At 37.2% G+C, this 26711-nt stretch overlaps 1 protein-coding gene across 2 annotated transcripts in view; it reads right to left on the bottom strand.

Moving 5' to 3' along the window:
* The window catches only part of ME1 (malic enzyme 1), a 252142-nt gene that overhangs the window by 22988 nt on the left and 202443 nt on the right, over positions 1-26711 (bottom strand). For both annotated transcript variants that reach the window (XM_043438919.1, XM_043438918.1), the window contains 3 exons: positions 19395-19504; positions 7385-7482; positions 5518-5631 (listed from right to left, as the gene is read on the bottom strand). In XM_043438919.1, the coding sequence (XP_043294854.1) occupies positions 5518-5631; positions 7385-7482; positions 19395-19504 (322 nt within the window). The remainder of the gene's footprint in view (positions 1-5517; positions 5632-7384; positions 7483-19394; positions 19505-26711) is intronic.

A 26711-nucleotide genomic window follows, 5' to 3' on the forward strand; every position in this document is an offset into this window, starting at 1 on the left:
CTAGAAGGCTTGAATCCATGCCTACTTAGACAACCTTCCCCATTTTACAGGCCTGATACTGTTGTCATCAGTTTTTCAGAGTTGAATCTGGCCCCTCTTTATCTGAAGACAGAACCTTCCCAGCACACTATCAGTAATATTTCAGTTGCAGTGTAAGCGTGTGCATTTGCTAAAGAGCTCAGAGCTGGGTTTCATCATCTCAAAACAGATTAAAAGAAGATGAATGATGTGACAAAAGTATCTTCCATGTTAGAGCATAACAAAGGGGTGCAGAGTGGCCATAATTGAAGACACTAAATGGATAACACCATCAATATTTAATTAGTAATTTTAAAATACTGTGTATTGTTAAAAATCAATAACTGTTAAAAATCCATAATTTTCTGACTGTCTGCAAGACTCATATATATAATCTTCTGCCTCTGCTCTGTTTAATATATACACATACATTGATCATACTCTACAAGACATGGAGAAGAGGAAGGGAGAAAAACAAGCTGGATCCTTTTCACCAAGCTTCAATGTTTCTTAGGAGTTAGATTTTTTTAAACCACAGTGTATGAAATATATTAATCATCATTCAAGGTGGTGACAGTATCACTGGCTAAAATTCTGATAAGATCACAAGGGAAAGGAAAACTTTTCTAAAAGCATGGAGTTTCAAGTTCTAGACCTAAAAATTAAACTCTCAGGGAGGAAATAACTATATTGTCAAAACTACCCTTGTAGCATATAAAATACTTTTATTCACTACCTCTTCCTTACAGGAACCAAACATTGAACTAAAAGAAATAACTATAAAGAAAAAATTGTTTTAAAAATGGAAAACAGAATTATGTAAACTAGAGCAAAAGAAAATTAAAATAAAAACAAAATACTATAGTCCTATTCTGGGTTAGATGAAGTTTATCCTTCATGATATCTATTAATACTCCACTTTTTAGTTTTGAGATTTCTGCCTTAGCACTAATTTGGCTCATTAGTGAAAGTCAAATGTATCTATTTAAGGGAGAGATTAAGTCTGGATTGGTGTGTTTTGTGATTTCTTGTCCTCCCTAAAAAATGGTCCAAATTATCACTGTGATAGTTTTTGTGAAACGCGAATCCTAGTCAGGCCGGCAGTGCTCCTCTTTTATCCGTTCTTCACTGTATTTATTCTCCATCTAATTTTATTTTGGAATGATTTGTTTTAAACAAAATATTGGTTTGTTAATATTAAAATGTACTAATATTAGTTGGCTAAATAGATATGTCAGCTGTTTCTTGCTATAAGATAATAAAACTGAGTATTATCAGTGACTAAATAATTCATTTCAATCAACCTTACTGATACTGATGAGTTATTTAAAATACTGATATTATTGAACATATGGATGTGAAATAAATGACAGAAAATACTATAGATGTCATGCTGAAAATGAGAGCAGAAAACATGTTAGAATAATAATTATCTAGTCTGATAATGATAAACTCCATAAATGCACTAACTTCACAGTGATCCTTTTAGTTTTTGGTTTTATGTCTTTAAAAACTGAAGGAGCTTAACTTATACAAATTTTTATTTAACACATTAAGGTAATTTTTATAAACAATTGCATTATAAGTTAATGAAATTAATGAAATGATTATATTGGCTCTCAAGAGAGGTTGTAAAAATACTAAGGATAAAGGATAACAAGCACAGAAAGATTATATAAAACTGAGAGCTAGATTATACTAATTTAGTAATTATCCTAAGATTTACTAGTTTGGCCACAAAAATCAACATAGTAATTTTGACTGTTTAAGAATATGAAAGAAAAAACAGTGGTGAATTGAAGCTTCATATGCTTCTCATATTAACTAGTGCAAAACTATTAAACATATAACAGTCTTTTTAAGCATAACTTTATTTACCTTGGCAAGGAGAATATATGCAGTTCTTTACTTTGGCAAGTAAAAAACATGAAGTAAGAGTGACGAATTAGGTCTAGGCAACAATTTCACAGTTATTCCAAATACTAGTCATGCTATAATCCCTGTTATTCTAAGTATTGTAATCCATGGAATTTGGAGTCTCAGTTCAGTAAGTCTATGTTAAAATTACTTGAGCTGCTAAAATTTATGTATTTTTATGAAGATTTCTCATTAAAATGTCATTAGAAACCACAATCGTGGGCTTTCACCTTTTTGATTCTTGAATGTATTGCACCCCAAAGTACAGCACGGTGTGTATAGCTTTTCCCACGGGTCCCACTATATACTATACATATCTGTGGATGATCCCCAAATCCCCATCTCTGGGAGTCCAAATCCTTTTTCTGAGCATCAGTCTTGTCTCTTCAACTGCCAAGGGGACATCTCTATCTGAGGTCTCCATAGACACCTTTAACTTGCTATGTCCAAAACCGATCTCATTATCTTCCCCTTAAACGGGCCTGTTCTTTATTCCTTTTCAAACAAACAAACAGCAATGGCCACCGCACTTACACAGACACCCAAGGTGTCCTGCTAGATTCCTTCCTCTACTTTAACCCTCCCTCTGTATTTAACTGGTTACTAAGTATGCCAATCCTACTTCCTACATACTTACCGAATCAAACATCTTTCACTCACCCTGTTAGTGCTTTATTTCAAGACCCAACTACCTCTGATCTGTATTAATGCAACGGTTTTGTACCTCATTTCCTTTCCTCAGCCTGACCTCATTTCAGTCCATCCTCCGCGATGCCATCAGGGTGACAGCCTGAAAACTGCTCAAGTTCAGGATTTAGAAGAGCCTTTGTCATCTGTCACTCTATTCCTTTCAACCTTAATCCTAAATGTCTCTTCTCTCAAAATAATTTCTTTTGCAAATGCTCTTATTCTGTCCGGGAGGCACTCAATCATTAATTCATTTATTAATAATATACTTATTGCCAATAACAACACTAGCAGGGCTCTGAAGATATCAGAGAGGTGGAAGACATGATTCGTAACTTCAATCAGGATCTCAGAGTGAACTTGCCATTCAACTTCCCTTGTTTCAGTTTGCATGTAAGAAGTTGAAGATGTCCAGGGAGACTCTAGATCAACTCCTAACTCTTCTTTTCCAACTTAGCTGGAGAGACACCTTGCTTTGGAACCATCGTCAGCCTCCCCGTGATTCTCTGGTGTGGCGGGAGCATATTTCTGTAACACTGTCACGCAGACTTGTAACTCTTGGCTTGTTCGAGTTTTCCCCATGAGGCTGGGAGCCTCCTGAGATTAAGAGCCTTACAGTATCCCCACAATAAGCACAAAGCCCAAGCCTCAGATGACTTCACTCAGCAAACGTTCTTATTTCATGATAGGATATGTCATATGGCCATAGTGTACAGTTTCTCACAGTTATGCTGATTTTTTTAAAGCAATAGCAGTTTTTAAGCCAAGAAATGTAAAGCTATTTCCTGTATACTATAAACAATTACACTGCCATTATTAATAAAATGATTATTTTATTATTAATAAAATCATTAATAAAATGATTATTATTATGTGGTAAAGGTATTTTCTGTCTTATTTCACAGCTTTATAGATACTCATTTGCTACAAAAAGTTATGAACATACTTTTGCTTCATTTAAAACAAAACTTCTCTATCTTTTTAAAAAATGAACATTTTTCTAGCTTTAAAGAAAAATAATTACTAAAGAAAATTTGGAATATGCAGAAAAGCATTAAAATTAGTTTTAAAGTAATATGTATTTGAGCCATTTCTTTCTATGATTTTTACATGCAACTCAATTTTTAAAGTAAAATAGTTAAATGTAATATGACATTTTCCTATTTTCACCTAATATTAAATAATGAATCCTTTAATGCTATTTATAGTTCTTTGAAAATATCTTTGGTGGTGGTGGTTTAGTTGCTAAGTCGTGTCTGACTCTTGCAACCCCATGGACTGTGGCCCACTAGGCTCCTCTGTCCATGAATTTTACAGGTAAGAATACTGGAGTGGGTTGTCATTTCCTTCTTCACAGGATCTTTCTGACCTAGGAATCAAACCCAGGTCTCCTGAATTGCAGGAAGATTCTTTACCAACTGAGCCATGAAAATAACTTTAAGCCTGTATATTACACCTATGTGGCTACTACCCAATTCATGTCATAGTATCCTTTATTTAGGTAAGTATAACCTATCACCGTGGGCTTCCATGATGGCTCAGATGGTAAAGAATCCTCCTGCAATGCAAAAGACCTGGGTTCAATCCCTGGGTCAGGAAGATCCCTTGGAGATGGGAATGGCAACCCACTCCAGTATTCTTTCCTGGAGAATCCCACGGACAGAGGAGTCTGGCAGTTGCAGTCCTTGGGGTTGCAAAGAGTTGGACACGACTGAGCAACCAAACAACAACCTGTCACTATCTTAATTAATGTCTGATGAAACATCTCGTAATTATAAATAATGCTAAGACAACACCCTCACAGATACACTGATACATCTGTATCTCTATGGTAAAGATTCTTAGAATGAAAACTGTTGGATCAGAAGCATAAATTTTTAAAGATACTGGATACACAGAAAACAGCTTTCCAGAAAGTTGCACATATTCACATGTTTCTATACCCAGTGCATGGAGACAATGCTTATCACTGTTTTTCTTTTTTTTAAATTCACCTTCATGTGGAAGGGGGATTTACGAATATTTTCTCTGGCAGTTTAAGGAAGAGTGAGTGATGTGCAGAGATGACAGGTGTAGTAATAACACCTTGTAACTATGTCATTAGTTACTGTAACTATAACCTGCATAACTGTATTCTTACTTAAGTTCTCACAATAGCCCTATGAAGTGGGTACTACTGTCTCTATTAAGGCTGGGAGACAACCTCAAGGAAGTTAACACTGAACCACATGCATGTTGTCGTGTCCGACTCTTAGCGATCCCACAGACTGTAGCCCGCCAGGCTCCTCTGACCATGGGATTTCCCAGGCAAGAACATGGAGCAGGTTGCCATTTCCCACTCCAGGGGATCTTCCTGACCCAGAGACTGAACCCGTGTGTCCTGCATTGGCACTGAGCCACCTTGGAATCCAGCACATTTATTAAAGCCCTTCTCAGGAATTACCATCCAAACTCTCCAAGACTCTGGCTGAGAGAAAGTAGCAGGTAAAACAGTAGCTATTTCATGATTTTTCCTCCTTTTTTCCCAGTTAGTGTGTAATCTGACAGACAGCCCTTAGTGAAAGGAGCTGGGCCTAAGTGTCCCACCTGTATCAGCCTCAAACTGCCTCATTTGGAAACGAAGCTAACCCACATGGACAGACCACGGAGCTGTCAGGAGTCTCCTCACACCCCAGACGGATACAGAAGCTGAGCCACGGTTGTCTCCTTGATTCAGCAGAAAATCCACATCATTGTGTAGCATGGTCATCTGTGTGTAATTGTTGTCGTTCAGTCACTCAGCTGTGTCCGACTCTCTGCAACCCCACGGACTGCAGCAAGTTGTCTTAGAGATGGGCATCCAGAATGGCATATTGAGTAAAATACTGTACCTGGTTAAAAACGACAAACTCTTACCTTAACTATTAATCCTTTCGAGTCAACCAACCATATCTTCTTTATAGCTTGCTCCTTTGATAAACCTTCTTTCTCCATTGCCATGACAATCAGGTGTGCAATCCCTAAGGCAGCCTGAAAAACAAAAATGCTTCAAGTGGTTCTACATAATCCCTTATCAAGAGTTATATTTTACCTCATTTCTTCACTGTTAATAAGCAAGTACAAAATGGCTCTGTCTACCAATCCAAAGAGCTATATTCATTCAAAGGTCCTTTAAACTTCAATTTAAAGAAGTTTACTAAAGTTAAGTACAGCATGTAACAATTCACAGAAATAAAAAAGAACCCAGATCTTAATGAGCTGTAATTTAACCTTGGAGAGCAAAGTATTTTTGTCACATTTCAGTTCAGTTCAGTCGCTCAGTCATGTCCGACTCTTTGCGACCCCATGGACTGCAGCATGCCAGGCCTCCCTGTCAATCACCAACTCCCAGAGTTTACTATGCTAAATGACAATTATTTACCCTTATTACAACAGAATCACTATTATGTGGCGTGATATTTAGCCACAGATAAACCAGTAATATCCTTGGTTTTCAGTATCTTTAATTCTGTTCATACAATTAACATTTCCTCTGATAAGAAAATACCGAATTTAAAATAATGAACTGCTCACCCTGGCTTATCGGACTGTATTGCTTATTGTTCTGCTAATTGAATTTGAAGAATGAAGCTGGGTGATTTGGATGGGAACTTCACCAATTAGGCAATAAAACAGAACACATAAGATGTGTGTTCTCAAGCATTTATTTACTCTCTCTTAATTTGGACAAAGAAAGTACTGTGAGACTTCTTATAAGATTAAAGGAATCAACTCCTTTGGTATATGATAAATTTGGTGATGATCTGTGAAATTTCCAAAACCTTTTCAGGGACAAAGAGGGCCAGTTTCGGATCATCCAACCATGAATACCTCTTTCCTGCTGAGTATCAAGAACTAGCCTGTGGCATTCAACAAAAACCCTTTGGAAATTTAAAGAAGTTTACTAAATTAAGTACAGCATGTAACAATTCACTAAAATTAAAAAAAAAGCAAAAAACCTCAAACCTTAATGAGCTGCAATTTAACCTTGGCTTTCATTCTGATATGAAAATAAATTTGAGATTTATACTCTGAATACGTTCACATGTTTATAACTTGGCATGCAAATTTTAGCTTCACATATTTTGCTTTAAGAACAAGTAAAATCAAACCCAACACAGTATACATAGTTTCTACCAGTGTAATACATTTATTCATAGTCATATTAAATTATAAAATCTAAGGCTTCTTAAATGGATATAGCATTATTTTGTATTGCTGCCATCTTCTTCCAACAATCTAGAATGTTTTAGTTCTCTCACATGTGAACTGTTGTACTGCATGATGAATCTCCGATTCAAAATATTTCTTCTAAAAAATCCTGTATATAGTTATATATGTGCATACTGAATTGTGAGTCAAATTAGGAAAATTTTGGTATGTGACACTGGAGGATACTAAAAGTTAGCACCGGCTATAACAACTTAAAGGTTTCTATACATAATTAATCATACATTGGAAACACTTCTGGTTCATGCATGGCACCTTAAATATGCCTAACAAAAACCCATGGAAACATCTGACAATTTTACAAATTGATAGCTGCAAAAAATACCTCTATGCCTCTAAAGTCTCCTGTGAAAAATTAATAAGCCTCAAAACTTAAAGAATCTTTCAATAAAACCTGTGATTTCAATAAACTAAAAATTTCATGAACTACTTCAGACTTAAAATTCATGAGTTATCAGAATGAATGCTATATTCACTAGTTTAGGAGAACATAAGCACTCCATAAGGCAGGTACCTCTCCAGCTCCTTGGAATAGAACTGTTTGATCAGATAGCTTGTTCTTGGTTATTCGAAGAGCTGCAAGGATGCCGGCAACTGCAACAGATGCTGTTCCTGCAACAAGTAAGAGACAGCCTGAGAGATGCTCACACGGGTGCTGCAGTACCCCGAATCCCAAGCCTCAAATCGATATTCACTTCTTGAAATCATCACACAACAGGTTAACTGATTGAGAAAGGGGACCTGCAGTTGTCTGATCCCATGCTTGCATCTGATGTGAAATCCTCCAGCTACTGACATCAGTCTTTTAAGACAGCAACTTACTACAGTTGGAAACTTTCCAAAAAAGGTTCTATGAATGAATTTGGTGATGTGATGACTAAGAACCTGGGGTTTGAAATGCTGGAGAGGATGTGAAAAAAGGGAACCCCCCTACATTGTTGGTAGGAATGTTAAATTGGTGTTGCCACTTTAGAAAAAAGAATGGAGGCGCCTCAGAAAACTAAAAACAGAATTACCATATGATCCAGCAATCCCACTCCTGGGCACATATCCAGACAAAACTATACTTCAAAAAGATATATGCCAATCTGAGGGCTGTCTTTTCACCTTACTTATAGTTTCCTTTGTAGTGCAAAAGCTTTTAAGTTTCATTAGGTCCCATTTGTTTAGTTTTGCTTTTATTTCCAATATTCTGGAAGGTGGCTCATAGAGGATCTTGCTGTGATTTATGTCGGAGAGTGTTTTGCCTATGTTCTCCTCTAGGAGTTTTATAGTTTCTGGTCTTACATTTAGATCTTTAATCCATTTTGAGTTTATTTTTGTGTATGGTGTTAGAAAGTGTTCTAGTTTCATTCTTTTACAAGTGGTTGACCAGTTTTCCCAGCACCACTTGTTAAAGAGGTTGTCTTTTTTCCATTGTATATCCTTGCCTCCTTTGTCAAAGATAAGGTGTCCATAGGTATACTATTTATGGTGAAACAGATCACCAGCCCAGGTGGGATGCATGAGACAAGTGCTCGGGCCTGGTGCACTGGGAAGACCCAGAGGAATCGGGTGGAGAGGGAGGTGGGAGGGGGGATCGGGATGGGGAATACGTGTAAATCTATGGCTGATTCATATCAATGTATGACAAAAAAAATAAATAAATAAAAAATAAATAAATTAATTAAAAAAATAAAAATTATCATAGTTATAAAAAAAAAAAAAGATATATGCACCTCTATGCTTCTAGCATCACTGTTGACAACAGCCAAAACATGGAAACAACCTAAATGTTCATCAACAAATGAATGGATACAGAAGATATGGTGTGTATGTATGTGCCCGCATGCACACGTGTGCACACATGTGCATGTATAATAGAATACTACTTGGACATTAAAAAGAACAAGACAACGCCATCGGCAGCAACATGGATGCAACTAGAGATGATCATACTAAGTGAAGTAAGTCAGAAAGAGAAAGACAAATGCCATATGACATCACTTATATGTGGAATCTAAAATATGACACAAATGAACCTATCAATGAAACAGCAATGGACTCACAGACACAGAGAACAGACCGGTGCTTGCCAGCGGGGAGAAGGTCAGGGGAGGGGTGGATCGGGAGGTTAGGGTTAGCAGATGTAATCTTTTATATACAGAATGGGTAAACAACAAGGTCCTACTGGATAGCACAGAGAACTATATTCCGTATCCTATGATAAGCTATAATGAAAAAGAATATTTAAAAAGAGAATATATATACATCAATATACATATAACTGAATCACTCTGCTACACAGCAGCAGTTAACACAATGCTGTAAATCAACTATACTTCAACTTAAAAATAAATACGTTAATTAATTAAGAAGAACACGGGGTTTGGATTCTCCGGGGGATTTCCAGCTCAACCTGTTTACTAGTTGAATGAATTGAGAAAAATCATTGCTGCCATCAGTTTCCTCAGCTATAAAATCATTCAATGTATGAGATAAAAAGAACTAGATGCCATTAGAAAATTTAAATGTTTTGATTTTCAACTGGAAAAATGAACACTTAATAGCTATGAAAATCTGAGGTTAGCACAGTCTGGTCAGCTTCCTATTTATGATAAATCATTGGTGAATCCCAAAGATACCAGACAAAATTAATGCAAAATTTAGGATAAAAACTGACCTCTCCTCATCATGCCTCATGGTAGTAGAAACTTCACCAGCTCTAATTTTATTACTTTGCCATTTAAACTTTCACAGATCACAGAGTGTTTCTTTTGCTTTGAACATAATTACATGGCTCAGTTTCTTTATGGTTCACGTCTGAAATAAAACTCTGCATTTTCCTGCAGTACTTCCCAGCTGTATCTACAATTTACTCCTCTAAAGTAACGCTCTACCTATGATTCCTAGATCCCTCAGATGGGTAGTAAAGCTCAGTGAAACTTTAAACTCCCTCATTTGATTAAAAACAACAACAACAATGAAAATCAGATTAGAATAGATTTGATGACTGACACAATGATGAAGGGTTATGTACGCCAGCTACCACAGATGCACTAAACATTTCACCATCAGTAGATATCTTCTTTTCAATCTTTTGGTTGTTTCTTTCCTACAGAATTTGGTAATTACAAATAAGATCACAATAAATGACAATTACTGAAGACCTGTGTGTCTCTTGCATGTTTTTTTTATTTAGGAACACAAAAATTAAAGGCTTGCAATTTTGAGCTACCATGCAACAAATTATGAATTGTGAAAGTCATACATTACATAAAAGCCACTCTTCTATGTATTATTTAGAATGAAAGCCTGAGTAAAAGGAATACTGATCTTTGTAGGAAAGATACCATGGCAGGATTACGAATGATATTTGTCTCACACATCAAGGTAGACTTGGGACTTCCCTGGTGGTCCAGAGGCTCCAGTGGTTAGGACTCTGCGCTTCCACTGCAGGGGGTGCGGGTTCTATCCCTGATGGGGCACTAAGATCCTGCATGCCATGTGGCACAGTCAAATTTTTTTTTTTAATTTTAAAAAAGAGATTCATTAGAGTTGTTAAACAGGTGAAAAGAGAATTTTAATGAAAGAGGTATAACTCTCCAGTCACTAGATGAACACTTACTCACAAACGGCATCTCATGCTGTCTCTACATTGGCCAGAAGTTTGAATTTGAGGGACTCTAAGGACTGATGCTGAAGCTGAAACTCCAATACTTCGGCCACCTCATGCGAAGAGTTGACTCATTGGAAAAGACCCTGATGCTGGGAGGGGTTGGGGGCAGGAGGAGAAGGGGACAACAGAGGATGAGATGGCTGGATGGCATCACCGACTCGATGGACATGAGTTTGAGTAAACTCTGGGAGTTGGTGATGGACAGGGAGGCCTGGTGTGCTGCGATTCATGGGGTCACAAAGATCTGGACACGACTGAGTGACTGAACTGAACTGAACTGAAGGTAGGCTGCAGTCTATGGGGTTGCGACGAGTTGGACACGACTGAGCGACTTTACTTTCACTTTTCACTTTCATGCACTGGAGAAGGAAATGGCAACCCACTCCAGTGTTCTTGCCTGGAGAATCCCAGGGACAGCGGAGCCTGGTGGGCTGTCATCCATGGGGTCGCACAGAGTCGGACACGACTGAAGCGACTTAGCAGCAGTAGCAGCAAGCTCCCTTCCATCTCTGACATTATAAAATTTTAAGGGGTTCTACAGATTCTGCCAGCACCCCAAGTTTTAACCAACTGAACAATCAAAGTTGATGTAACATCAGCAATCAATGTATTTGTATTCTTGCTTTGATTTTTAAATAGAACTGGGCATTTGAGGATAGATAGAATAAAATATTCCAAAAGATACTAGCTAGAACATATGACTTATTTTTATATGGTCATGCTACATCATTCTGTAGTAACTATCAAAGTGTTTTAAGTTCAACTATATTACCCCAAATAAGGCAAAAGAAGTCTCTATCTATACTGGATATCAGAGCCTTATATTTACAAGTATATTCTATAATATTTCCTGAGGACATAATGAAACATCTGAGCTTCTCTTTACAAAATTAACAAAACTAGAAAGATATTTTTAGTACTACCAAAAGGTGAACTTGAACATGATTCTTATACATAGCCTGGTCCTACCTCCTGTTGCTACTTTGATTTAAAGTTCACTGCCATCAAGGGAATAAATGTGGTAAATTGATGTTACATAAAAATGTGACTCTCCACAATAAATTGTTCAAAATAATTTTTGCTTTGAGCTTGAAAAATAAGCTTTTAGTAAATCAAAGACAGGTTAAAGTTTATCTTTTGTACTATCACTTTTAAAGTGTACGTAATATTTAACACTGTTAGCAAGATACTAAAGAGAGTCAACCTTAAAAGTATAAAAACTTCTATTCATATTTGTATACAACTTTACCGTGAAAAGAAGTCACCAGTTACGCTGTCCTTCTGCTGTGGTTATTAAACATCAGTCTTATTTTTTATGAAAGGAAGAATTACTTCTATTCATGCAGTTTGTTAAATTTGATTAGAATTACTATAAAAAACTAGTAGAGAAGACTTTGTTGTTTTTATTTAGTCGTTAAGTTATATCTGACCGTTTTTGTGACCGCATAGACTATATCCTGCCAGGTTCCTCTGTCCACAGGATTTCCCAGGCAAGATTACTGGAGTGGGTTGCCACTTCCTTTTCCAGGGGGGTCTTCCCAACCCAGGGATCAAACCTACGTCTCCTGCATTGGCAGGTGGATTCTTTACCACTGAGCCACCAGGGAAGTCCAGAGAAGGATTAGGTGTAATCAAATAATTACAATGCTCATGTGCTTTACTAAATATACAGATCAGGTGAAGGATGAGAACTAGAAGGTGGAGGAGGACGAGTAAATTACTTAAAGCAGGGATGTTTAGTGGGCTTCCTGGTGGCTCAGACAGTAAAGCATCTGCCTGCAATGCTGGAGACCCGGGTTCGATCCCTGGGTGGGAAAGAGCCCCTGGAGAAGGAAATGGCAACCCACTCCAGTACTCTTGCCTGGGAAATCCCATGGACAGAGGAGCCTGGTAGGCTACAGTCCACGGGGTCGCAGAGAGTTGGGTACGACTTTACAGGCAGGGACATCAGGTTTAGTGTACCTGCCGCCTGAGCACAGAGATGAAGGATGGATGTGAGAGGAACAGGACTCTGGGCAGCATACACTATGCGGGAAAAGCAAGTGCAGAGACGGGGAGGCAGGGATAAGAGCGCAAAATCAGGGACTGAACACATACTTCAATTTTCCTTCCCATCAACAAGATCTACTAAAATAACAGAAAAAAGACCTTTAAAAATCAGAGGCTAGCAAAAGAGAACCCAAAGACAATTTCAGAAGCCGGAAACCCAAAGGGCAAATGGTAACTGACTTAGCAGAGAAAGCTGAATTCTTGGCCAGTCATGAGGGCTGCTAAGCAGCAGACTGACCCAGCAAAACTCGCCAAAGGCCTGGGTGTAGGAGGTACCAGGTACCTCTGAAGTGGGGAGAAAAAGAAAGACGGCACACAGGAAGCTGCCCAAACATTTGTTAAGCAGTAGCTTGAACCCAGATCTATTCTCCTCTCCTAACGGCTCCCCCAGCACACTGGAAGTTTAGAGAGCAACTAGAGGTTTAATCTCTAGAGAGTCCCCAGACTGTAAGACATCAGTCACTACTGCAAGGTACCAGGGAAAAGAGTACAGGGGTACCATGTGGAAAAGAAGATTCAATGGATGTTTACTCTTCTCCTACTCTACTCAAAGAATACTGGCAGAAAGTTGATACTGGCAGAGATAATAAATAATATTGGGTTACCAAAACATTTGCTCAGGTTTTTCCATAATCTCTTACAGAAAAATCCAAGTGAACTTTTTGGCTAAACTTAATAATAAATAAGTCACCAATAATCCCATTGTCTAGGTATGATAATTTTCAACATTCTGATGTACAGTCTCACAAAATTTTTCCAAACCTGATATATGGAAATTCAAGAAAAATTTGATTTATAAAAAATATTTCAGGCCATGGTTATTATTTTAATATACTTTTTATCACAAAATATTTTGTGAGTATCTTACCACATCAATAATATATTTTAAAATATTATTTTGCATAGTTAAAATATTGCATAGTATGAACATGTGATAATTTATTTAACCAAATCTATATTTTTTGATATTTAAAAAGTTTATGATTTTCACCATAAATACCACAGTGCAACAAATATCTTTACCTAAATAGACATTTTTCCAAAGCAGACATACAAATGGCCAATAGGTACATGAAATAGTGCTCAACATCACTAACCATCAGGGAAATGCCATTCAAACCCAAAATAAGCTATCACATCATACCTGACTGAATGGCTATTATCAAATAGACAAGGGACCTGCCTGTAGTTTGTTACCGTATGTGTTTCCCAAATTGTAATTCCTCTTCTATTCCTGAATAAACGTAATTTCTGGTATTTAAAAAAAGAAAAAAAATAACAAGTGCTGGCAGGGATGTGGGGAAAAGAGAATGCTGGTGTACTGTTGGTGGGAATGAAAACTGTTGCAGTCACTATGGAAAACAGTATGGAGGTTCCTCAAAAAATTAAAACTAGAATTACTACCATATGTCCCAGTAATATGCAGATGACACCACCCTTATGGCAGAAAGTGAAGAGGAACTAAAGAGCTTCTTGATGAAAGTGAAAGAGGAGAGTGAAAAAGTTGGCTTAAAGCTCAACATTCAGAAAACTAAGATCATGGCATCTGGTCCCATCACCTCATGGGAAATAGATGGGGAGACAGTGGAAACAGTGTCAGACTTTATTTTTTTGGGCTCCAAAATCACTACAGATGGTGACTGCAGCCATGAAATTACAAGACGCTTACTCCTTGGAAGGAAAGTTATGACCAACCTAGATAGCATGTTAAAAAGCAGAGACATTATTTTGCCAACAAAGGTCCGCCTGGTCAAGGCTATGGTTTTTCCAGTGGTCGTGTATGGATGTGAGTGTTGGACTGTGAAGAAAGCTGAGTGCCGAAAAATTGATGCTTTTGAACTGTGGTGTTGGAGAAGACTCTTGAGAATCCCTTGGACTGCAAGGAGATCCAACCAGTCCATCCTAAAGGAGATCAGTGCTGGGTGTTCATTGGAAGGACTGTTGCTGAAGATGAAACTCCAGTACTTTGGCCACCTTATGCGAAGAGTTGACTTATTGGAAAAAGCCCTGATGCTGGGAGGGATTGGGGGCAGGAGGAGAAGGGGATGACAGAGGATGAGATGGCTGGATGGCATCACCAACTCAATGGACATGAGTTTGAGTAAACTCCGGGAGTTGGTGATGGACGGGTAGGTCTGGCGTGCTGCGATTCATGGGGTCGCAAAGAGTCAGACACGACTGAGCGACTGAACTGAACTGAACTGAACTGACCCAGTAATTCCACTCCTGGGTATTTAGCTACAGGAAATGAAATTACTGTCTTGAAAAAATATATGCCCTCCTATGTTTGTGCTAAGTCACTTCAGTCGTGTCCGACTCTTTGTGACCCTATGGACTGTAGCCTACCAGGCTTCTCTGTCCATGGGATGCTCCAGGCAAAAAATACTGGAGTGGGTTGCCATGCCCCCCTCCAGGGTATCTTCCCAACCCAGGGATGGAGCCCAGGTCTCTTATGTCTCCCGCATTGGTAGGCAAGTTCTTTACCCCCAGTGCCACCTGGATGCCTCATATATGTTCACGGTGGCATTATTTACAATTGCCAAAATATGGAAACAACCCAAGTGTAAACTGACAAATGAACTGATAAAGGAAATTTGAAGTAGATACATACATGAATATTATTGAGCCACTAAAAAAAAAGAAACTCATAATTTGTGTCAATAAGGATAGACCTTGAATAAAATAAGTCAGAGAAAGACTAACACTTGATCTCATTTACGTGTGGAATCTAAAACAAAAACCAAACTCATAGATATGAGAACAGATTGGTGGGGGTTGTGCAAAAAATGTGTGAAGGAAGTCAAAAAAGCACAAACTTCCAGTTATAAGACAAATAAGTTCTGCAGATGTAACACCTCATAATGACCAAGTTAATAACATTCTATTGTACATTGAAAGTTGGCACAAGAATAGATCTTAAAAGTTCTGATCACAAGAAAGAAGGAATTTGTAACTATATGTGGTGATGGATGTTAAATTAACTTATTGCAGTGATCATTTAGCAATATATACACATAGCACACCATTATGTTGTATATATAAAACTAATATAATGTTATATGTCAACCATATCTCAAATTTTAAAATAAATATATAAACTAACTAAAAATCGTTGTACATTTGTTTCACACACCTTCATTTACTGAGGATAAATTTCTAAAAATAGAAATCTTGGATCAAAGATCTGCTTATGACTAAGGTTTTTGACACATATTGACTCCTCAAGAGCTGTACCAATTTATATTCTCACCATCAATGTACAAGAGTGTTCAATTTTTAAAGCATCACTAACAGTTGGGATTACAAGAAAAATCTTTGCCACCTTGACAGAGAAAATGAGTATCTCATTTGCCGTCTAATATGCTTTTTAAAACCTAGTGCGGTTAAACTTTAAAACATGATTTCAGGCCAATGATATTCCTGCTTTTACAAAATGTTCTACCATGTCTATCTTTGATCTTTACAATGATCAAAGTATTTGGTACAAGATTACCTTATTTTTAAAAAATCCAAACTAGTTTATCCTAACTAGTTTATCACTAGTCATCACTAGTAATCAAACTAGTTTATCATGGCAAAAATTTCTATGCAAAATACTTAGAAATGTCAAGTCAGAACATAGCCATTCCAGAGAGGGTATTATGGGAAGAAAAATCTCTTTTTTGTAGATGATTTTAAATGACCAGAGGATGAAACTTTATTCTTTTGATCTGAATTTGCTGAAATCTGATGGTTTCCAGATTATATTATTAAATATCTGTTCCTTAATAGATTTAATTTGCACATTTTTTTCTAGTTGGCAATAATTTACAACTAGAATGGACGAAGGTCTAAATAACAGTTGAACCAAAATCTTTATCATTTAACATTATCTTAGATCATTAATATACTAGAATTTAAGTATTTAAATACTTTTCATAAAAAGCTAATACATTTCAATAACACATCTGTTAAGAAAAAAGTCACCCCAAGGGTATAGTTAAAAGCATTTATTTACATGGTAAGGCTGTAATAGTTACATAACTATTTTCATTGGCACTAGAATGCAATTTCTATGCCCACAGTGAGGAAAGTATTACATTTGTGGGCAAAATGGTAAAAACATAAGGTTAAAAAGGTAAAATAGAAACATATGGGGAAGATGTGTCACTAAGGACACTATTTCGGTATGAAGAAGAAAGCAGAAAATAGTTTGGTCATGTCTAGTCAGAACCTCAATAACTTGCCAAAAGTTTTCTCTAGTCAGAGATTAGTCCCATTTTCTCAAACCTAACTTTCTGTTGGCTAAGGCTGCAGGACCCGAAAACACCTATACAGAGATAACGTAGACTATGTGTGCAGATTATATGTGAAGACTGACTACCTGGGGTGAAAAACTAGTCATTTAATGCCTCCGCAGTGGTGACCTGCTGTGGGGAATATTCTGAAGTGAATTCTCAGGGCAACTTCACATGTAGTGCTCTTGGTGTTGGCTTGGCATCTGTCTCTTATTTCCTGCGCTCCTGACTTTAATTCTGAGGTAGCCCAAGGCTTGACTCCTAAATTCTTGACCACAGTTGACAGAAATGCTGAACCTAATTCTCAATTGCTCATTTTGTTTGATGACTTGGATTCCACGTTCTCTTCCTTAACCCGAACTCTTATACCTATTAATTCTGCAAAATGATTCAAGATTACGCAATCCTGGTTTTTAACTTCTACACAGACATTTCTGTGAGACCCCAAAATTGAAATACAGAGAATATTAAAGAAAGGACAGGATAGGTTTGTTCAACAGTTTAACTGGTGGCTACTTTAGAGGCAGCAACGAAACGAACAGGTAAGTGACTTAGAGACACTGGTCTACAAAGCCTTTGTCTGTAGCATCAAAGGCATTCTATCACCATACACTGCATTTTCAAATTACAGTGGTAGCACGTTAAAATTAGACTGCCATCATTTCCTCTCTGAAATCCTCCACACATTCACTTCTCATAAATAAAAACACTCAAAAAATAAACAAAAAAAGAAGAAAATTGAAATAACATAAGCATCTTTGTCATAAAAATGACAATAAATTATGTAATTGGCATCAGGAAGGATGTTAGGAAAAGAAAAATTAGACCAATTATGTTAGTGTGCTTCAAAATGTAAAGAGTCATTATATTTACATAGTTATGTTATACCAAAGAACTTAAGCATAGCAAATTTTAAAAATTATATTTATACAGTATATTTCAGTTGATAGGGTATTTTCACAAATAACTATTTTGTCCACAATGAAAACTCTATGAGAGAAATATTATCCTCATTCTACATTTAAACTTTTCTTGGATCCCATCATTTCCAATGACATGCATCTTACTCCCTGTTGGCTATCTTCCTCCCATCATAAGTTGTACAGTTCTTATCATACAGTTCTTATCATCACTCAGAACTAATTCTTCTTGGAAGATCTACATTAGAATAACTCACTCAACATGGTCTGTAACCTTCTACCTTTTCATTTCTTTATTCAATTATCCCCATTATACCTAGTCTTTAACTTTATTAAAGACAGGGAATCTAGACCCTTTTACCCTATCTACCCATCCTTACATCTTCACTTCCTTCTCTATCCAACTTAGTGCTAAAAATCAGGAGGATGAGTGATGAGCTATATTTGGCAGAGAGAGGTGAAGAAGAGAGAGACATCAGGAATTCATGGAGACAGAACACAAAGAGAAGGTTAAGTCTGGTGGGGAAATAAGAGTTTGATGGTGGAGGAGGCTGAGTATGAGATAACCTTAGATATCCCTAGAGGAAGTTTAAAATAACCCAATGGGTATAAGGACCTAGAATTCAAAGAAGTCTGGGCTAGAGATATAAATCTGCTAATGAAATGTGTGACCCTGGAGTATATACCCAACATATTACACAGAACAAAGAGAAAAGGGCCTGGTACTGAGTGCTGAAGCCTTCTGATTTAATAGCTAGTCACTAAAGGATGAAACTGGGGCGGTGGCGGGGGGAGGAAAAAATTCAAAAAGGTAGGAAGAAAGTCAGCGGGGGTCTGTGACACAGAAGTTAACAGAAGAGAATATTTCAAGGAAGAGAGTGGGGTCCACAATGTTAAAAGCTGCTGAGAATCCAAGTAAGGTCAACACGGAAAAATGTTCATTAGTGAAATGGAAGTCTATGCGTGATCTTTTAAGCTGTCAGAACTCATCAGGTCTTTCTCCTTTGACTCTCTGCCTGTGCATTTATTCTACCTGCCCTTCATGAAACAGGAAGAGTAAGATTCTCACTGGGAGGTTTTGGATTTGGGGAAGTAGTTTGGGGGAGGTGGATCTAGAGAAAGGAGCAAAACAAAGCTTAGAGAAAAATAAAACAAGTAACTCAGACAAAAGCAGGTAGCCAAGTATCTACAATCAATCAAAGACAACAGTAGAATCTGGTACACACTGTATACAAAGGCAGATTCTGTTGTGACACTTAGAAACTGTGGCTGATTTTTGAGATGAAGGGTGAAGAGAGAAGTGTATACACTCTTCATTTCACACAATGAATAATACATTTTCATACATTTCATTCTTTGTTCAGCCATAATCACTGGGGATTTTATCAGATTCTAGGGCACTCTTTCTCCAGCTCATGCACAATACATTTCAAAGTCAGAGTACTTTTCTCAAATATGTAGAATTCAATGAGAAATAATGTGTGAAATCATCAAACATTAATTCCTGGCATTTCCTAGGTGTCTAGCACACATTTTTTATTGAATTTGAATCCTTAGAAAATTATGAACTAATATCAAGGCACATTGTTTTTGATCCATATGCAGTGAAAATCTGATTACCTTGGATATCATCATTGAATGTGCAATACTGGTTTTGATACTTTCTCAGGAGCCGAAATGCATTTATATTGGCGAAATCTTCAAACTGAATAAGGCAGTTCATGCCATACCTATGGGACAAAACATTCACATTAGAAGAAGTTAATGAAATAACATTTAAAAATAAACCTTTACTAGCCTATCAGTTCAGTTCAATTCACTAGCCTATAGAAAAGGCAAAACATTACTTTCTTTTAAAGGTCCCACCTTGCTACTTGGTACAAATGTGAAATACAATGTAAGTTCAGTAAATATTTACTACGTGCTTACTACAGAAAAAGCATTTCACTGGTACTGTGACAAACCACAAAGATGACAAAAATATGGTACTTGCAGTAAAGAAGTTTAAAAGTTAGTAGAAACTAGGATATTCTGAAATATACAAAAGTATATGAAAAGTAATATAAAAGTGGTATAACACACGCTGAGAAGACAGGCAACATTCCTTACTGGGCTTGCAAACCAGGTAACAAATTGAGTTTTAATCACCTCATGATTTCAAAAGAGATGTAGGGTTCCACAAGCTGAGTAAATAGCAGAAGCAAAGTAACTGAAGTGAAATTTAGGAAACAAAAAAATCTTTAAAAAAACAGCAAGAAGCCTTATTTGGCTAAAATGGTAAGTGCAAGGGTGTAGCAAAAGTCAAAGTTAGAATTTTATGTTGGAAACCATAAAAATTCTAGCCTAGGATTCTGTTGTTTGTTCTACAGTTACAGTTAAAAACCTTTTGAGTTTCAAAGTGTAGAGGTTTTTATTTCTGAAATTAACCTGTTTGAACCTTTATTTTTATGACCATCCATAGCCTAGCCTTCCAAGGCAAGGGAAATCAACACCATTGATACCGCATGTATCCGAGAACTGCCAGGGAAAGCCTTATAGGCAGGAACCTCCTTGCTAGGTGATTTAGAGATACTTGGTCTCCAATCTCAGCTAGACTCTCACTGCCGTACTATTTGTGTGAGTCCTTTTATTGTCCTTGGTCAGCTTCCACTTCCACTGTACCCAAAGACCATTCCTCATCTTTGCCAATCTTTTAAAATCCTGACCTCTTAACTTTCTCCTACTTCCTGGCATAATGAGGGCATAATACATTACCTCCCTTGACTATTCTCCCCCCACTGCACCCCACATCTCTATCTTCAGTGCTACCCTTCAGGCATCAGTCAACAAGGTGTTCCTCTTCCTGCTCAAGGTAACTCACCACCAGTGCCCACATTTTCATCCCTTCTTTCTCAATTAGTTCCATTCTCCTATCTATTACAATGCATTCTTCTGGACCTCCGATAGGCAGGTGATACCACCTAATGGCAAAAACTGAAGAGAAACCAAAGAACCTCTTGATGAAGGTGAAGGAGAAGAGTGAAAAAGCTGGCCTAAAACTCAATATTTAAAAAACTAAGATCATGGCATCCAGTCCCATTATTTCATGGCAAGTAGAAGGGGAAAAGGTGGAAGCAGTGACAGATTTCCTCTTCTTGGGTTCTAATATCACTACGGATGGTGATTGCAGCCATGGAATTAGAAGATGATTGCTTCTTGGCAGGAAAGCTATGACAAACTTAGACAGTATGTTAAAAAGCAAAGACATCACTTTGCCACCAAAGTCCATATAGTCAAGGCTTTGGTTTTTCTAATAGTCATGTACAGTTGTGAGAGCTGAACCATAAAGAAGGCAGAGTGTTGTAGAACTATGGCTTTCAAACTGTGGTGCTGGAGAAGGCTCTTGAGAGTCCCTTGGACTGTAAGGAGATCAAATCAGTCAATCCTAAAGGAATATTCACTGAAGGGACTGAAGTTGAAGCTGAAGCTCCAATACTTTGGCCACCTGATTGAATAGCTGACTTACTGGAAAAGATCCTGATGTTGGGAAAGATTGACGGCAAAAGGAAAAGGGGGCGATAGAGGATGAGATGGTTGGATGGCATCACCAATTCAATGGACATGAACTTGGGCAAACTCTGGGAGATAGTAAGGGTCAGGGAAGCCTGGCATGTTACAGACCATGGGGTCACAAAGAGTTGGACACAACTTGGCAACTGAACAACAACAACAACAACATTCTTCTGGACAAGCTCCTTCCTCTTTATCAACAGCTGATTTTGAGCTTCTCATCAGAGGCAGAAATGAGATGTCTTGACCCCAAGTGTTTCCTATCTTTTCCTTTTAATGTACATGAAATAATAGTTTATAGTTTACATTGTTCTCCATGCTCTGTCATTTACCTTCTGCCCTCACAACTCTACTAAAATTGTGTGCATTAAAATTAGAATACTTCTGAAATAAAAATCCAAGGAACATTGTTTTCAAACCTTAATTGACTAGAGCTCTTTGCTGCATTTCCACTAATTCTGTTTCTTTTTTCTTGAAACTCTATTCCCTAGGCTTCTGTGATAGCATGCCTTTCAGTGCCTTCCCCCAAACTACTGATCATTTCTTCTTTCTCCCTTAGGGAATTCTTAGCATGCAAACATTAGTGTTTCCCACGACTCTGTCCTTGGTCTACAGCATGATGTGCGTGCGTGCCTGTGTGTGTGTGTCCTGACAGATGTGATCCTACTCACAGTTTTAATCACTAACTACATACAGTGATTCCCAAATGTATGCTTCTAGTCTAATCCTGTGAACGTCAAACTTATAAATCTCATGATCAGCTGGATAATTTCATTTGAACAAACCTCAAATTAAAAAAACTCAGAATTAAACTCATTATATTCCCAAAGAAAATATTAACTACTCAGCAAACAGTTGTTGGATGAATGTAACTTACAAATACCTTTTCATTTAAGCTCAAGGTACAGTCTTAGAGATAAGGAAAGCCTTGAGTTCCTGGTAAGCTGGGGAGGGGAGATTTGCATTCAGCTCTGCCTGACAATATGGAAGAGTCTGATGTTTAAAGTAAACTTTAAGTTTATGCTTGATTCTTTTCTGTTACACTGTAGGTCATTACATATACCTTTAAGTATGTATCTTTGAGTAATGCCAAGTTCTAAAACTAAGGAGACATACAACAGAAAAGTTTTATAAAGTTTAATCAGAAAAATAAACTAGTGCAAAGACTGATTAGTGCAAAGGACCGAACAGGAGCTATGTTTCATTGCAAACCAACTGTTAATAGAAAGATGCCGGAGGCTCTGAAGAGACCGGCAAACAGAAGCCAAATAAACAAAGGGAACCGCTTCAGAAGGGACTGGTGCAACAGATTAAAATCCCTGTAGAAAACACCGACTTCACCGGAAGGGCCCTGTAGATATCGAGAAGTGTAAGCTGGAACGAGGAGCTATCTGAAACTGAGCCGAACCCACACTGACCGCAACAGCTCCAGAGAAACTCCTAGATATATTTTTACTTTTTTTTCTAAGTAAGGAAAAAAAAAAATTTTTTTTTCTTTTTATATTTTTTCTTTTTTATTTTTTCTCTTTTATTTTCCTTTAAAATTCCCTATTACTCCCCCATCACTCCTTAACTTTCATTTTCATAGTTTTTTACGATTTTTTTTTATTTAGGGAAAAAATTTTTTTTTTTTTTTTTTTTTTTTTTTTTTTTTTTTTTTTTTTTTTTTTTTTTTTTTTTTTTTTTTTTTTTTTTTTTTCTTTTTTCTTCTTTTTTTTCCTTTCCGTTTTCTCTTTTATTTTCTATTTTTCTTTTTCTCTTATTTCTTTTAAAGTCCTCTAGTACTCCTCTACTACTCTTCATTTTCATTTTCACTACACTATAACCTTACCAAAAAAAAAAAAAAGAGAAGCCCTATCTTTAAACCGAAGATTATTCTCTCCCAATCTTGACTCTCTGTTTTCTACCTCAGAACACCTCTATTTCCTCCTTTCCACTTCTCTTCCCAATCCAATTCTGTGAATCCTTGTAGGTGTCTGAGATACGGAGAACACTCTGGGAACAGACAGCTGCGTAGATCTGTCTCTCTCCTCTTGAGTCCCCCTTTTTCTCCTCCTGCTCATCTCTATCTCCCTCCTCCCTTTTCTCCTGTTCATGTAACTCTGTGAACCTCTCTGGGTGTCCCTAACAGGGGAGAATCGTTTCACCATTAACCTAGAAGTTTTATTATCAGTGCTGTATAGTTGGAGAAGTCCTGAGACTACAGGAAGAATAAAACTGAAATCCAGAGGCAGGAAACTTAAGCCCAAAACCTGAGAACACCAGAAAACTCCTGACTACATGGAACTTTAAGCAATAAGTGACCGTCCAAAAGCCTCCATACCTACACTGAAACCAACCACCACCCAAGAGCCAGTAAGTTTTAGAGCAAGACATACCACGCAAATTCTCCAGCAACACAGGAACATAGCCCTAAATGTCAACATACAGGCTGCCCAAGGTGACACCTAACACATAGACCCATCTCAAAACTCATTACTGGGCACTCCATTGCTCTCCAAAAAGAAGAAATCAAGTTCCACGCACCAGTACACTGACGCAAGCTTCCCTAACCGGGAAACCTTGACAAGCCAATCGTCTAACCCCACCCACTGGGGAAATCCTCCACAATAAAAAGGAACCACAGACCTCCAGAATACAGAAAGTCCACTCCAGACACAGCAATCTAAACAAGATGAAAAGGCAAAGAAATACCCAACAGGTAAAGGAACATGAAAAATGCCCACCAAGTCAAACAAAAGAGGAGGAGATAGGGAATCTACCTGAAAAGAATTTAGAATAATGATAATAAAAATGATCCAAAATCTTGAAAACAAAATGGAGTTACAGATAAATAGCCTGGAGACAAAGATTGAAAAGATACAAGAATTGTTTAATAAAGACCTAGAAGAAATAAAAAAGAGTCAATTAAAAATGAACAATGCAATGAATGAGAATCAAAAACACTTTGGAGGGAACGGAGGCAGAAGATAGGATAAGTGAGGTAGAAGATAAAATGGTGGAAATAAATGAAGCAGAGAGGAAAAAAGAAAAAAGGATCAAAAGAAATGAGGACAACCTCAGGGACCTCTGGGACAATGTGAAACACCCCAACATTCAAATCATAGGAGTTCCAGAAGAAGAAGACAAAAAGAAAGGCCATGAGAAAATACTCGAGGAGATAATAGCTGAAAACTTCCCTAAAATGGGGAAAGAAATAGCCACCCAAGTCCAAGAAAAAGACTTTCAGAGAGTCCCAAACAGGATAAACCCAAGGCGAAACACCCAAGACACATATTAATCAAACTAACAAAGATCAAACACAAAGAACAAATATTAAAAGCAGCAAGGGAAAAACAACAAATAACACACAAAGGGATTCCCATAAGGATAACAGCTGATCTATCAATAGAAACCCTCCAGGCCAGAAGGGAATGGCAGGACGTCCTGAAAGTAATGAAAGGGAATAACCTACAACCTAGATTACTGTATCCAGCAAGGATCTCATTCAGATATGAAGGAGAACTCAAAAGCTTTACAGATAAGCAAAAGCTGAGAGAATTCAGCACCACCAAACCAGCTCTTCAACAAATGCTAAAGGATCTTCTCTAGACAGGAAATGCAGAAAGGTTATATAAACGTGAACCCAAAACAACAAAGTAAATGGCAACGGGACCACACCTATCAATAATTACCTTAAATGTAAATGGGTTGAATGCCCCAACCAAAAGACAAAGATTGGCTGAATGGATACAAAAACAAGACCCATTAATATGCTGTCTTACAAGAGCCACCTCAACAAGAGACACATACAGACCTAAAAGTGAAGGGACTGGAAAAAGATATTCATGCAAATGGAGACCAACAAGAAAGCAGGCTAAGTCGTGGCAAATACTCATATCAGATAAAAAGACTTTCAAATAAAGGATTGTGTAAAAGAGCAAAGAAGGACACTACATAATGATCAGGATCAATCCAAGAAGAAGATATAACAATTATAAATATATATGCACCCAACATAGGAGCACCGCAATATGTACGACAAACACTAACGAGTATGAAAGAGGAAATTAATAGTAACACAATAATAGTGGGAGACTTTAATACCCCACTCACAACTATGGATAGATCAACTAAACAAAAAATTAACAAGGAAACACAAACCTTAAAAGACACAATGGACCAGCTAGACCTAATTGATATCTATAGGACATTTCACCCCAAAACAATCAACTTCACCTTTTTCTCAAGTGCACACGGAACATTCTCCAGAATAGATCACATCCTGGGCCATAAATCTGGTCTTGGAAAATTCAAAAAAATTGAAATCATTCCAGTCATCTTTTCTGACCACAGTGTAGTAAGATTAGATCTCAATTACAGGAAAAAAATTGTTAAAACTTCAAACATATGGAGGCTAAATAACACGCTTCTGAATAACCAACAAATCATAGAAGAAATCAAAAAAGAAATCAAAATATGCATAGAAATGAATGAAAATGAAAACACAACAACCCAAAAACCTATGGGACACTGTAAAAGCAGTGCTAAGGGGAAGGTTCATAACATTACAGGCTTACATCAAAAAACAAGAAAAAAGCCAAATAAATAACCTAAGCTCTACACCTAAAGCAACTAGAGAAGGATAAGAAATGAAGAACCCAGGTTAGCAGCCAAGGAAAGAAATCTTAAAAAATTCAGGGCAGAAAATAAATGCAATAGAAACACTAAGAGACCATTAGCAAAAAAAATCAACCAAGGCTAAAAGCTGGTTTTTGAAAAATAAACAAAATTGACAAACCCTTAAGCAAGACTCATTAGAAACAAAGAGAGAAGAACCAAATTAAACAAAAATTAGAAATGAAAATGGAGAGATCACAACAGACAACACTGACAAACAAAAGGACATAAGAGACTACTACGCAGCAGCTCTTATTGCAATTTAAAATGGACAACTTGGATGAAATGGACAAATTCTTAGAAAAGTATAACTTTCCAAAACTGAACCAGGAAGAAATAGAAGATCTTAACAGAGCCATCACAAGCAAGGAAATTGAAACTGTCATCAAAAATCTTCCAGCAAACAAAAGCCCAGGACCAGATGGCTTCACAGCTGAATTCTACCAAAAATTTAGAGAAGAGCTAACACCTATCTTACTCAAACTCTTCCAGAAAATTGCAGATGAAGGTAAGCTTCCAGACTCATTCTATGAGGCCACCATCACCCTAATTCCAAAACCAGACAAAGATGCCACAAAAAAAGAAAACTACAGGCCAATATCACTGATGAACATAGATGCAAAAATCCTTAACAAAATTCTAGCAAACAGAATCCAACAACATAGTAAAAAAATCATACACCACGACCAAGTGGGCTTTATCCCAGGAATGCAAGGATTCTTTAATATC

The sequence above is a fragment of the Cervus canadensis genome, chromosome 20, assembly GCF_019320065.1.
Source record: "Cervus canadensis isolate Bull #8, Minnesota chromosome 20, ASM1932006v1, whole genome shotgun sequence".
NCBI classification, from domain to species: Eukaryota; Metazoa; Chordata; class Mammalia; order Artiodactyla; family Cervidae; genus Cervus; species Cervus canadensis.